This window comes from Coenobita brevimanus, chromosome 57 (assembly GCF_032717465.1).
Source record: "Coenobita brevimanus isolate Jiangsu-jjx chromosome 57, ASM3271746v2, whole genome shotgun sequence".
Taxonomy (NCBI): domain Eukaryota; kingdom Metazoa; phylum Arthropoda; class Malacostraca; order Decapoda; family Coenobitidae; genus Coenobita; species Coenobita brevimanus.
The window spans coordinates 1,933,601-1,948,539 of record NC_137010.1 but is presented as its reverse complement, the minus strand read 5'-3'; the positions used below and the strand labels follow the sequence as shown (position 1 = coordinate 1,948,539).

Sequence of the window (14,939 nt, the reverse complement as noted above, 5' to 3'; positions counted from 1 at the left end):
AGCCCTTTAATCATATCACTCTCAGGAAGCAGTGGACGGATGATTAAGGAGTTTTTGTTGTGTGGATGCAAATAAATGGGATAATAGTGTTGTTGCTGTAAGTACTGTACTGTACCATGTAAGAAAGTTGTCCACATTCTAGTCATTACCTAATAATGTAATAGCAACTGAAATCTTATGCACTCTGCTGCCTTAATGTTTACTTTCAGCATAGTTTTAATGATGTAGGAATATATTATCACAAATTATGTTAGATTATGTTAAGGAATAAGCTGTGTTTCAGGATTTTTATTCACTCAGGGTTTGATTTTATGATGGTAATTGTTAGCCAGAGCAAAGCAGTGATCTTATGTGTCTTGATAACACAGTTTTGTAAAGTGAAAGAATTAATGTGGATTATTGAAAGGCACAAGTACGTCAGTTTTGGCTGAACTTGGACACTCTTCCCAATAAACAACATTTCCATATATGTGTGCCCTTTTAGAATCCAACGTGTTCTTATGTGATCTGTTAGACTTTCTTCCTCACATTCTCCCCACTGTACTATCTTTTCTGAATACTGTACATGTCTTTGATATAGAAACTCATTTTCACTCACAGGTATGATCAGCTTTACAGGTAGCAAGTGACAGGGGGAGGGTTGAAGAGTACATGCCAGAGGAAGATATGAAGGACTGGAACTGAGGTGGCAGAAAGATGTGTGAAGGTGTTTTTGTCATGGCCACCCCAGATGTCAGGCAAAAGATACAGGTACATATGATAGGTAGGTAGAAAGGATTACGTATGAGTAGATAATTTTCCACTTCAACTACATTTTGAGTACGTGAGAGTGTTCTATCTGTATAAGTCATTCTAGATCTCCCTTTAACACGCTAAGTCCGGGATCTATTTTGTGCTTTATTTTTCTCTCTCTAGACCCTACCTCACTGAATTCATAGATGGGAAAAGAGGTCTGGATGGGATGATGGTGATGATGATTCTTTTGCCATTTCCAAATTATCATATTTTGCCCAGGAGTGAATATTAAATTGGAGGGTTAAGATATAGCCTTCATTAATTTATATGGCACTAGAGATTCTTCTTAAAGGGACCGAAGCCATCTACAGGCATTAAAATGATCTAAATTATGACATCGTAAAACAGGGATTAATGCTCAGAAGAATTCAATCAACATTTAGTTACCGGATATTTTGTGTTAAGTAGGAAAGTGGTTTATTATTGAGAACACTTTTATTATTTGTATTTAACTGTGATGTTGAATGTTATGGAAAAATAACTCAATGGAAAATGATTATGCATATTAGTTTTATTTGGAATACTGTTAGAGAGAGAGAGAGAGAGAGAGAGTTGATGGAAGTACTTTGGATTAACGATTATTGTGTTAGAAGAGAGATATTAGTTGAGACAGACACACTCCAGCAGGCAAGCAAGCAGACAGACAGATAGATATGAAGAGGCAGGGAATATAGACAGAAATATACACACAGGCAAGTGGACCAAAAAAAAAGAAAAGAAAAAAGAGAAATACTGTAACAAGAAAATGGAGAGAGGGAAAAAAGAGGAGGGAGAGAGAATGTGTGAGAGAAAAATAATCCTATATATACATTTCTTCCCTACAGAGAGGAAGATGAGAAGGACATGGAGAGAGAGAGAGAGAGAGAGGACAAATTTATCACGGGACATAAAAAAATACCTATCACTTCCCACTGTGAGTCTGATTAGAGGAAAATGGAGGGAAGGAGAAAGAGAGGGAGGAAGGGAAGGAGGGAGAGAGAGGGAAAAAGGGGAGGGAGAGTAAGGAGGGAGAGGGAGAGAGAGAAGAAGGGGAAGGAGAAGTAAGAAAAAGTGAAAGATAGCGAGGTAGCAATGGAAAGAGGAGGGAAGAGAGAGGGAGCGGAGAAAAAGGATGGAGGGAAGGAGAGAGGCAGAGGGAGGAGGGAGAAGAAAGGAGGAAGGGAGAGAGGGGAAAGGAAAGCATGAGTGAGGGAGCTGGGAGGAAGGGAGACAAGAAAAGTAGATTGTAGTATTGAGTGAGAGAGAGAGAAGGAGGGGGGAGATAGGAGCAATAACAAGAGATTCCCAGCACACACACACACACACACACACACACACACACACACACACACACACACACACACACACACACACACTGACACCAATATCACCACATCGCTTCTTCTCTCTCTCTCTCTCTCTCTCTCTCTCTCTCTCTCTCTCTCTCACTCATTTGTCTGTCCGTCTCACCTTTTCTCCTCCTCTCCTTCCTCCAATATTGTCTCATTTTTCTCCCTCTCCCCCCCCCACCCCATCCTCTCTCTCCTTCTCTCCTTACCTTTCCTCTCCTCGCCTCGCCTCCCGTCCCCTCCCCTCTCCTCCTCTCCTCTCCTCTCCTCTCCAGTGTGGTAATAAATGTTCGTTTTTCTCATTGTCTCTCTCTCTCTCTCTCTCTCTCTCTCTCTCTCTCTCTCTCTCTCTCTCTCTCTCTCGTCCTCGCCCTCCTCCTCCACTTTCTCCTCTCTCCCTCCCCTCTACCTCCCCCTTCCCCTTCCCCAACTCTCGCCTCTCCCCCTCCCTCTCTCTCTCTTTCCAACTCCTCTCTCTCTCTTCTCTCCTCTTGCTCATCCCCTCTCTCCCTCTTTCTCTCCCTTCATCTCCAGCCTCTCTCCCCCTCTTCCCTCCCCTCCCCTCCCTCTTCTCCCCCTCCCTATCTCCCCTCCTTTCCGCTCCCATATCATTCTTCCTCTCTCCTCCTCCTCTTCCTTCTCCCCTCATCTTCCTGATCCTCTCCTTTTTCCCTCTCCCCCCCTCTTCCTCCTCCCCTTTTCTCCCTCCTCCTCCCATCTTCTTTCCCCCCTTTCTCCCTCTCACTTTCACTCCCTTTTCTCCCTCCTCTTCCCCATCATCTCTCCTCTCCCTCTTCCTTCACTAAGACCCTTCTCCCTCCCTCCTCCTTCGCCTCCCTTTCCCCTCCTCCCTCCCTCCCTCTCCACTTCCTTCCATCCTTCCTTCCTCCCTCCCTCTCCCCTTCCTTCCATCCTTCCTTCCTTCCTTCCTTCCTTCCTCCCTCCCTCCCTCCCTCTTCAATATCTCCCAGTCATATATCAGGTCCTCTCCTTCCTATATCGTCATTCTCTGTCGCCATCTCACCACTCCCAACGATGGCACAAAGACGATGCTACCCACGTATTCCCCGCGGGGCCAAAAATGCGTGAAAATGATTGGATAGATGGATAGACAGGTGAATAGATAGATAGATGGATAGGTAGACAGGTGAATAGATAGATAGATAGACAGACCGATAGATAGCCCTCCCATGTCCTCATTTTCTCTCTCCGTCTCCTTCCTGCCCTCCCCTCCCCTCCCCTCCCCGTTTCTCCCTTGCACCTCCCTTCCCTCCCTTCCTTACTACTATTTCTCCCTTCACCCCTTCCCCTCCCCTTACCTCCCTCTACCCTGCCTTTCCTCTACCTCATCCCCATTTCTCTCCCCCACTTCCCTCCCTCCCTCCCTCTCTTCCCCTCCCTTACCTTCATTTTTTTCCTCCCTCCTTCTTTCCCTAGTTTCTCTTCCCTCTTTTCTTCTCCCCCTTTTTGCCGTCCCCCCTCCCCTTCTTTCCCCCCTCCCTCCCTTCCTGCCTTCCCTCCCCCCTCCCTCCCTCCCTGCCTTCCTCCTCCTCTTCTCTCCCCCTCCCTCCCTCCCTACCTTCCCTTCCCCCTGTTTTCTCCCCTCCCTCCCTCTCCCCTCCCCACCATACCCCCATTTTCCTCCCCTCTCCCCCCTTCCTTGCTTCCCTCGCTTTCCGCCACCCCTCCCCCTGTCCCCCTCCCGCTCCCCTTTCTCCCCTTCCCCCCTCCCCTTTCCCCCCCTCCCCCCTCCCCTTTCTCCCCCTCCCCCCTCCCTCTCTCCCTTCTCTTACTCCCCCCTCCCTCTCTTCCCTGCCCCTCCCCTTTCTCCCCCTCCCCCCTCCCTCTCTCCCTTCTCTTACTCCCCCCTCCCTCTCCTCCTCCCTGCCCTCCCCTCCCTCCAAAAGACAAGGGTTTGGCTGGATGTTTCAATTGGGAAGATGGCGGTATTTTGCCCTGTTTACGATGACCCCGCTATTGGCATCACGGGAGGGAGGGAGGGAGGGAGAGAAGGAAGGAATGGAGGGAGGGAGAGAAGGGGGGAAAGGGATTGAGGGATGGTAAGGAGGAGAGAAAGATGAATGATAGCAAGGAGAGAAAAATAGTCTTGGAAGGAAGGAGGCATGGCAGGCAGGACAAAAAGGAGAATGACTGGAAGGAGAGAAGTCAAAGAGCAGGCAGGGTTTATGGTAGAGAGCAGGGAGGGAGGGATGGCAGAGAGGGGAGGGTGGAGAAAGGAGGGAGGGAGAGAAAGAGTAGCAGGAAGGAGGGAGAGAGCGAGAGAATGAGGGAGAAAGGGAGTGAGAGTGGGGGGGGGGTGAAGATGGAAAGGGAATGAGGGAAAGAGGGAGAATGAGGAATGGAGAATGGACGAAGAGGGTGGGTATGAAGGTAGGAAGAGCGAGGGAAGGAGAAACTGGAAGGGAGGAGCAGAGGAAAGGAGGGAGAAAGAGGAGAGACAGGGAGGGATGCAGGGAAGACTGGAGGGGGAGGGGAGGAGGGAGAGAGAGAGCGCGAGATGAGGAGGGTGATTGATATATAGGAAAGTAATCGAGAGAGAGAGAGAGAGAGGAGGGGGGGTAAGGATGAGGGTAGGGAGGGAAGGAGGGACATAAAGGAGAGGTAAATGAAAATACAATAATTTATCGTGATCAGGAAAAGGAGAAAAGGAAGGAAGAGATGAAGGGATGGAAGAACGACAGAGAGGAAGGAGAAAAACAGAATAAAAAAGAAAACGAATGAATAATAATGAAGAAAACGATAAAAAGAAGAAATAAAGAAAGACAAGGAAGTAAAGAAGAATGTGGATGAAATTAATTTAAATGGAAACGAAAAAAAAGAAATGATGGACGTAAATAAAAAGAATAAAGACAAATAAGTAAGAAAGACTCTGAAATTAAAATCCTGTCTCGTTCCTTGTGTTTATGTTCAGGTTTGAGAGTTGGGAGGGGAGAATGAAAATATTTGGAATATCTGAAGGCTCGTAACCCCTCCAGGCTCCCGCGCTGTAAATAAGGGGCCAACTTCCGCCATTTTGTTCCCTCCCTCGGGCGAGTTGGGCGGCTTTGCGGTGTTTGTGTGGATGAGTGTGAGTTAAGAGAGGTCACAGGGGGAAAATGACCTAACCTGACCTCGATTTACAACCTTCAAGACATCCACACGCACCTTCTACCTACTTCATTCTCCTGTAGCTGAATCCAAAATGGCGAACTTGGCCAGATGATGGATAGAGATGGTTTTTGAGGATGTGTATTTTTCTTTGAGTCTCCTTGGTTACTAGTTAAATTTAGCCTCGAATCTGATTACACTTTGCCATAAATTGAGGTGAAAGAGGTTAGAGATGTTTGTGAGGTAAGATTAAAGGCACTAGAGCAAATAAAAAAAAAATGCTTTTTTTAAGACAAGAGTTTCTAAGTTAAGCTGAAACACATGGACAGACAGACAGACAGACAGGGACGACCAAAACATCACCTACTCAGTAATGTATCTATCTGTGTCTGTCTATCCATCTAATCTATCTATCTATCTATCTCTCTATCTGTCTATCTATCTAGCGCCAAATCCCGTAATCCCGTAATGGCTGGTCACAAACAAATCGCCTTCACGTCACCCAGAAATAATAATAATAATAACAAGAACCAAAGTTGTCATCTATTTCCCCTCTCTCTCTCTCTCTCTCTCTCTCTCTCTCCAGTATTATGGGTCGAGATATATTGGAAAAAAATCCCCCATATATTTGGACTCTGACCGCCCGTTATTTCGCTTTTTTTGTTGTTTTTTCTTGTTTTTGTTTTTTTATTGTTGATGTTCTTGTATATTTGTTGTTGTTAGTGTTATTGTTTTGTTTTATTATTATTATTATTATTGTTCTCGTTTTTGTTGTTTTTGTTGGTATTATTATTATTATTATTATTATTATTATTATTATTATTATTATTATTGTTGTTGTTGTTATTGTTATTGTTATTATCAGTTGTTATTATTATTATTGTTATTATTATTATTATTATTATTATTATATTACTATTATTGTTAGTAGTAGTAGTAGTATTATCATCATCACCACCACCACCACTTCTGTCACCACCACCACCACCACCACCACCACACCAGCGTTTTTAACAAGGGTAACAATACACCTCACCATCATTACTGAAAAAGAAAAAAATCTTCTCCCGCCATTATAGAGAAAATCCAAACTGTTAACAATTTATATATATATATATTTTTTGCATAATATCTATCTGTTTATCTATCTGCCAGTGTATCTAGATGTGTTATATTTTCAAAGGTAACTCGTGTATTGTTCCAGCTTTATTTGTTTTTAGAAGTTTATAGTTATTGTGATAGGTAGATAGATAAATTTATGGTAGTAGATAGATGGATTGATGGATGGATGGATGGATAGATGTATGGATGGATGGATGGATGGGTGGGTGGGTGGATGGATGGATAGATGGAAGGATGGATGGATGGATAGATGAATGGATGGATAGATAGATAGATGGACATAGAGAAATAGTCAAAAACGGTACTGGTGGAAAGACAGATAGATGAACAAATTTATGTGATAGATAGATAGATAGATAGATGATTAAAGAGACGAACAGACGTAAAGATTAGTAAATGGACAAGAATAGATAGATAGACAGATAGATAAATTTAGTAAAGCTTTCCCTCGACTGATAGGAGTAAGAGAGAGAGAGAGAGCTGTATCAGAAGTTAATACCAGATAGATAGATAGATAGATAGACACGGACGTATCATAAATAGTGGTCGATAGAGAAAGATATAGAGATAGAGAAATAGATGTAGAGATAGATAGAGAAAGAGATGTAGAGATAGAGAAAGGTGTAGAGATAGATAGAGATAGATGGAGAGATAGATAGAGAAATAGATGTTGAGATAGAAATAGATGGAGAGATAGATAGAGAAATAGATGTAGAGATAGAGAAATAGATGTAGAGATAGATAGAAATAGATGGAGAGATAGATAGAGAAATAGATGCTGAGATAGAGAAATAAATGTAGAGATAGATAGATAAATAGATGTAGAGATAGATAGATAAACAGATAGATAGACAATAATAGACAGACGAATGAGGAAGTGAGGCAGCGCTGTGGTGTTTGGCCGTGGGAATAGAATGGGGAATGAGAGACTGACTAGGAGAGAGAGGGAGAGGTGGGAGGGGGAGACCGAGGATGGGATGGAGGAATGGGGAGAATGAGAGACTGACGAGGAGTGTATGTGTGAGTGGGTGATGTGGCAAGAGGAGATAGAGGGATGGGGTTGAGTGGAGAATGAGAGACTGACGAGGAGAGAGAGAGAGAGTGTGTGTGTGTGTGTGTGTGTGTGTGTGTGTGTGTGTGTGTGTGTGTGTGTGTTTGGATTCAGACATTTGGATATAAACAAACCACATAAGCCAATAACATAGGCAATTATTGGGGTTAATTATATAAATGAGTTTTTATAATCTTACCAAGTGCGTCTTCCTTTATTCATTTATTGTATTTATTGGATTTGTACTTAATAATGGAGAGTGAGAGACTGACGAGGAGAGTGTGTGTGAGTGAGGTGGAGGCGGAGAGAGGGAGGGGGAGGCCAAGGATGAGATGGAGGAATGGAAAGGTATATGAGAGAGGGGGGGGGTGAGCTGGGAGCAGGGCAGTGAAATGGCGGGGGACAGGGCGACAGGGAGGCGATTTGTTTGTGGCCACCCCTTACGGGATTAAGGCGTCTGGCAATAGATAGATAGTACTTAATAAATATCACTTCAGGGCGTCTTTTGATTATTTTATTTTTTATATTAATTTTCTCAGGTAATAAAGTAACTAAAACTATATATATCACGTCATTATTATTAAAAAGATAATGTTTACGTAGAGAAAGTAATGCGTTTCGAATGTAAAGCGCTGAAGAAAATGGAAAATGAAAACAGAGAGTAAGGGTGGGGTAACTTCGCTATTTTCGCCATTTTTCGGGATTTGCATAAAGAGCGGGAGTGGTAAGAGAGTAATATTTTTAAAGCCAACGGTTGCTGGTTTAGCGTAGGGGAAAATTAGCATATACCTTTCTCTCTCTCTCTCTCTCTCTCTCTGTCTCTCTCTTTGACTGGGGAGGGAAGTAGCTGAATATTTTATGATCTTAGAAAACGAGGGTATTTTGAGCCCATGAGAGGACGGGTTATTTATTTTTGTATTAGATCGTCCGGCCCGGTTGGTCAGTCTCACCCTAATGATTTTGATATTATTATTATTATTATTATTATTATTATTATTATTATTATTATTATTATTATTATTATTATACCCCTCATACTCTAACTAGGCCTAAATTCGCCATCTGTCTGGAATACTAAGCTGTAAGACTAGAATAACGCAAGATTACGATGCTAGTCACGAAGAAGTGCTGAGGGAATGATGTAGAGTCACAGTAGTCTTATTCTGCCTCTGAGCTATGTGAAAAACTGACGAAGTTCCGGGCCAAGTTAAGGTGAAAGGAGTGTAGCGGCTACAGACGATTTTATTAAGCTTAGGGTGGAATTTACGACCTAGAGGAGGGTTAGATGCAGGCTTCCTTAACCCTTTCATTCTGTCTGTCTATTGCCAGACGCCTTAATCCCGCAAGGGGTGGCCACAAACAAATCGCCTCCATGTCGCCCTGTCCCCCACTATTTCACCACTCTCCCCCCAGCTCACATCCTTCTCTCATATACCTCTCCACTCCAATCCTCCATCTCATCCTCGGCCTCCCCCCTCTCTCTCCATCCCTCCATCTCATCCTCGGCCTCCCCCCTCTCTCTCCATCCCTCCATCTCATCGTCGGCCTACCCCTGTCTCCCTCTCCACCTCACTCACACTCTCCTCGTTAGTCTCTCCCTCTCCATCCTCTGCACATGGCCAAACCACCTCAGTGTATTTCTCCTAAAGCTTTCCATCACATCCACATCCACACCTCTGCGCTCCTTTACTTCCTGATTTGTCAGTCTGGCTCTCCACGTGACTCCACAGGCTCCTCTCAAATAACTCATTTCCACTGCCCTCACTCTTGACTTGTGTCCTTCCAACAAGGTCCAAGCTTCACTTCCGTACGAGTTGGTATCACAATACTGTCATGTAGTAACTTTTTCATCTCCATGCCCACTTCCCTGTTTCTTATCACTGCTTTCAAGAAACCAGCAGCCTTTCTTCCTTGCTGTACCCTTTCATGCACTTCACCCTCTAAACTTCCATCCTTACTCATAACACTACCCAAGTACTTAAATGCAATCAAATTTTCCATTTCCTCATCATCCAACCTCACTGTACATTCAGTGACTTCACCTCTCTCGAAGACCATAGCTTTACTCTTCCCTACATTCACCTTTAGATTCCGCGTCTTACACACACACTCCCAGTCTCATCCACCAAGCCTTGCAGCTCCCCTTCGTCTTCACTCAACAACACAGTATCATCTGCAAACAACAGTACAGGGAGTTTCCACACACTGCCCTCTCTCATCAGGACCGCATGCCCCTCTCAAATAACTCCTTCTTCTGAGCTAAAATAAAGAGTTTGTCCCTGGCTAAAGAAAAGGTACAGAAATAAGGCAAACAAAGCACAGAAATAGGCGCCATGCTACTGAAGGGGCCACGGGAAATACGCAGAATAGTTCCTTCGTCACTACACTGGATTTTCATGGACTCAACAGTAATTTATACGTGGTCCAAACTTCCTTTTACTCGGGAAGACGGAAGAAGTGAGGTTCCGCCCCTACACCAAGTTTCTCTCTCTCTCTCTCTCTCTCTCTCTCTCTCTCTCTCTCTGGTGCTGCCAATTTGTGCATTTTTTTCCGACAGAACAAACTCGTTAAGGCGTGAGGCGGAGTCCAAGGAAGCGCCATCGTAAATTCTAAGTCACGTGAGAGAGAGAGAGAGAGAGAGAGGATTGCGCTCCGGTAATTAGTGAAAACAAGTGAGAAACGGTGAGAAAAAAAGAAAGAAAGAAAGAGACACCATGTTTACCCTCTCTCTCTCTCTCTCTCTCTCTCTCTCTCTCTCTTAACACGTCTTTATAAGCGATTTGTTTTGCACTTCACGTTTTGATGCCATTCTTCTCCATTATCTTCTTCATCTTCTTCGTTACCGTCTTCATTTTCCTCTTCGTCTTCCCCTCCTCCTCCTCCTCCTCCTCCTCCTCTTTCTTCTTTTTTTATCTCCATTATCTTCTTCCCCTTCTCAGCCCTCTAGTGTGTTATTTGATGCCAACCTAATCGATATTATAAAGATAAGAATAGTAATACATGCAAGAGAATATTATGCAAAAGGCAGTCGCTAACGAGAGGGCATCACGGTCACCTGTACCGACGAGAATACGACTTTTGATTTGGTTATAAACTGGGGACTTAATTCGATTCTTGTTTTTTCTTTTTTTCAGATGGTATAATTATGATCTTATTATTACATTATCCATTTGGGTAATTGGGTAGCCGTTTTTTATCGTTATAGTATTGCTGCCTTGTTTTCGAGATCATTTTTAAGTATACACGAATGACGCGCTGCCTTCGCGGGTAAATCTTCACCACCTGGGCACGACAGTACCACCTGGGCGCGGCAGTACCATCTGGGCGCGGCAGTACCATCTGGGCACGGCAATACCACCTGTTTTCTTTCTCACGTTCATAAGGAAAGTATTTTAGTACCGCATGTGACAAAGATAAATGCTTGTTGATTTTAGGCCAGAAAACGTATACAAAACGAGCAATTTTTTACCTGTTTTATGATATTTAGGTGATCCCTCCAACCCTACCCTAATTTGCCACTCAGACCCCCTGCCACTCAGACACCCCTGCCACTCAGACACCCCTTGCCACTCAGACACCCCTGCCACTCAGACCCCCCTGCCACTCAGACCCCCCTGCCACTCAGACCCCCTGCCACTCAGACCCCTTGCCACTCAGACCCCCCTGCCACTCAGACCCCCTGCCACTCAGATCCCCCTGCCACTCAGATCCCCCTGCCACTCAGATCCCCCTTGCCACTCAGACCCCCCTGCCACTCAGACACCCCTGCCACTCAGACACCCCTGCCACTCAGACACCCTTGCCACTCAGACCCCCCTTGCCACTCAGACGCCCCTGCCACTCAGACACCCTTGCCACTCAGACCCCCTTCCCACTCAGACACCCTGCCACTCAGACCCCCTACCACTCAGACCCCCTGCCACTCAGACACCTCTTGCCACTCAGACCCCCTTGCCACTCAGACCCCCTTCCACTCAGACCGCCTACCACTCAGACCCCCTGCCACTCAGACACCCCTGCCACTCACACCCCTGCCACTCAGACCCCCCTTGCCACTCAGACACCCTGCCACTCAGACACCCCTGCCACTCAGACCCCCTTGCCACTCAGACCCCCTGCCACTCAGACCCCCCTTGCCACTCAGACCCCCCTTGCCACTCAGACACCCCTGCCACTCAGACACCCCTGCCACTCAGATCCCCTGCCACTCAGACACCCCTGCCACTCAGACACCCTGCCACTCAGACAACCTTGCCACTCAGACACCCCTGCCACTCAGATCCTCTGCCACTCAGACCCCCTGCCACTCAGACACCCCTGCCACTCAGACACCCCTTGCCACTCAGACACCCCTGCCACTCAGAATAGGAAATGTGAAAGACCTGTGCCCGCGTGGTAAAGTATGAACAAACTTTATTACAGGATTATTTAGTTTTTTGTTTTTCTTTTAGTCAGGAAGAGCAAACGGCATAGGAAGACTCTACGCTGTCCCTTTCTTACCATAAATGCAAAAACAGAATATTAATTTTGAAGTTGTGGATGTGTGTGTGTGGTAGTGGATGTGTGTGTGTGGTAGTGGATAGGTGTGTGTGTGGTAGTGGATAGGTGTGTGTGTGGTAGTGGATAGGTGTGTGTGTGTGGTAGTGGATGTGTGTGTGTGTGTGTGGTAGTGGATAGGTGTGTGTGTGGTAGTGGATAGATGTGTGTGTGGTAGTGGATGTGTGTGTGTGTGGTAGTGGATGTGTGTGTGTGTGGTAGTGGATAGGTGTGTGTGTGGTAGTGGATGTGTGTGTGTGGTAGTGGATGTGTGTGTGTGTGGTAGTGGATAGGTGTGTGTGTGGTAGTGGATATGTGTGTGTGTGGTAGTGTTGATCCCGACCTGAAGTGGTAGGAAGGGAGAATGGGAGGGAGGGAGGAAGGGAGGAGGAAAGGGAGAGACATAGGAGGGTAAGAAGACAGGTTGGAGGGAGGAAGGGAGGGAGACAGGAAGATAGGGAGGGAGGAAAATACTCTCTCTCTCTCTCTCTCGCTCTCGCTCTTTAATCCATGCAATACCATGAATATTCAGGCATCGGGGGGTGGGGGGGGGCCGAACCCAACTTATAATAAGGCTTTTTTCCGAGATCCCTCTTTTTTTTTTTTTTTTTTTTTTTTTTGGGTATAGATTTTGTGGGAAGCATTTTATATATATATATTTTTTTTTGGATCTTTTTTTTTTTTCGTTTTCTTTGCTTCTACATTTTTTTGTAATTTGGCGAAAGTTTATTATTTATTTATTTTGCGGGGAATTAAGTTTGCGACGGGTTGTTTTTATTTAGTCACACACACACACACACACACACACACAGCTTCCTCCTCTACCACTTCCTCCTCCTCCTTCTCATCATCGTCATCATCGTATAAAGGTAAAATACGGTTCTATATTACCCCATTGCAGGCGTCGGGGTCCTGGGCTAGGCTATCGTACTACGGAACATTGAAGGGTAGGTGACATGTGCACCCCTGATAGCAGTAATAATAATAATAATAATAATAATAACAGCAGTAGCAGTAGTGGTAGTAGTAGGAGTAGTAGCAGTAGTAGCGGCAGAAGCAATAATAATAGTAATAATAATAATAATAATAATAATAAAGTAAAAGGAATACCAGCAGAATATTCCCCCACGATCCCTGCCTCGAGTTGGTCCTTCCCTTTGTTTACATTACGTCGGGACTGTCCTGAAATCCGGACTGTATTTGTTGAAGCACGGAGGGAGCGCTCTTGTTGTTATTTTTCGGTGTTGATTCTTGTTTTATTAATTGTGATCAGTGTTATTAGTGTTTGCATTAATTTGTTGATGTAAAATAATTTGGTTATTTGGAGAGCGTACGAATGATCCCGTTTTCTTTGTTGTGCATGTATTTGTTGCTGTTATTGTCGTTATTGTCTTTGTTCCTTGGGTAGTTGTTTTTGTTTGTAGATTTTTTTTGGTTTATTATTTTTTAACAGGCTACCGTCATCGTATTATCGTGGCAAATAGCAAATTGTTTCGTGTAAGTTTCAGTAATATGGTAGCTGATAATACGGTTTGGCTTTGTTCCTGTCTAATGTCAGTAATTCTTCTCTTTGTGTCAGACGGTGTAGTATCCGTTTTATTCTTACTAGAGCCAGACAGTTTCATTATCATCATCATCATCATCATCATGAAAAACAAGGAATGGGAATGTACAGTTATGGGAGACCATTGAAGAGCATACCTAGTGAACTACAATAATAATAATAATAATAATAATAATAATAATAATGGTAACAGTAAGGGTAATGACAGTGCGTCGACACCAATAAAAACCTGTATTTATAAAAGTGTTCATACAAAACTCTCGTCCATGTCGTGGTGGTGGTCGTGGTAGACGTGGTACATCTTCTCATAGCGCCGCCCCCCCTGCCCACCGCCCCCCTCACCGCCCCCCGCCGACCCACCCCCTCCATTGCCATCGGCGGTACCCTCCACCACCCCTGGCTCTGGCCGTGACCCACTGAACGGCAGGTCAAAGCGGCGATCCAGCGAGCGGTACTTGAGCAAGGCATCTGCTTCCGCCCCGCGAGGCCTGGAGGGTCTGGGCAGGGAGCGGTATCCCCCTTCATGGTGCCCCCGCCGCCCCACCCCGCCCCCTGCACTGGGTGACTTCTTCATGCAGGACACGGGGTACGGGTGCTCCTGGCTCAGTGACCTTACTGGGGGTCCCCGCGTGGGGTCACGAGGCAGTTCCCGACCCAAGTCACGCTCACGGGGCGGTAAGTCGCGGTCCCGTGGTGGTGGCAGGTCACGGTCCCGGGGCGGTGGCAGGTCTCGTGCTAGGTCACGATCCCTGGGTGGCAGGTCCCGACCCAGGTCACGATCCCGGGGAGGTGGAAGGTCCCGGGCCAGGTCACGATCCCGGGGTGGTAGGTCACGTGGGGGAAGATCACGGTCACGGGGGGGTAAGTCTCTAGGGGGGAGGTCCCTTGGGGGTAAGTCTCTAGGGGGGAGGTCCCTTGGGGGTAAGTCTCTAGGGGGGAGGTCCCTTGGAGGTAAGTCTCTAGGGGGGAGGTCCCTTGGGGGTAAGTCTCTAGGGGGGAGGTCCCTTGGGGGAAGATCTCTGGGAGGAAGGTCCCTTGGGGGAAGGTCCCTGGGAGGAAGGTCCCTGTCCCGGGGTGGAATATCACGAACCAAGTCCCGGTCCCGAGGTGGCAGGCCGCGGTCCCGCACCAGGTCACGGTCTCTGGGGAAGTCCCGGGGCGGCAAGTCTCTGTCAGTGTCCCGGGGAAACTCGCGGGAGTGCTCGCGGTGCAGCTCCCTCTCCCTGGGGTGGTCACGGTCACGATCCCGGGGGAAGTCACGGTCCCGGTCACGATCACGGTCACGGGGTGAGTACGGTGGCCCTGGCCCCCTAATAGGCCCCCGGGGTGAGCCATAGGGCCCCAGTGGCTCCCCACGATCGTCTGAACCGCTGCGGTAGCGGACCAGTGGGGCCTCCCGGTACATGAGTGGGTCCCGCCCCATGTCACGGTCCCA

At 46.3% G+C, this 14,939-nt stretch overlaps 1 protein-coding gene across 1 annotated transcript in view; it reads right to left on the bottom strand.

Moving 5' to 3' along the window:
• Positions 1-13,751: 13,751 nt before the first annotated feature.
• Positions 13,752-14,939, bottom strand: part of LOC145402180 (uncharacterized) — a 145,200-nt gene continuing 144,012 nt past the window's right edge. The window contains exon 14 of the mRNA XM_080274296.1: positions 13,752-14,939. This exon is cut by the window's right edge and continues 510 nt beyond it. Within this exon, the coding sequence (XP_080130422.1) occupies positions 13,752-14,939 (1,188 nt within the window).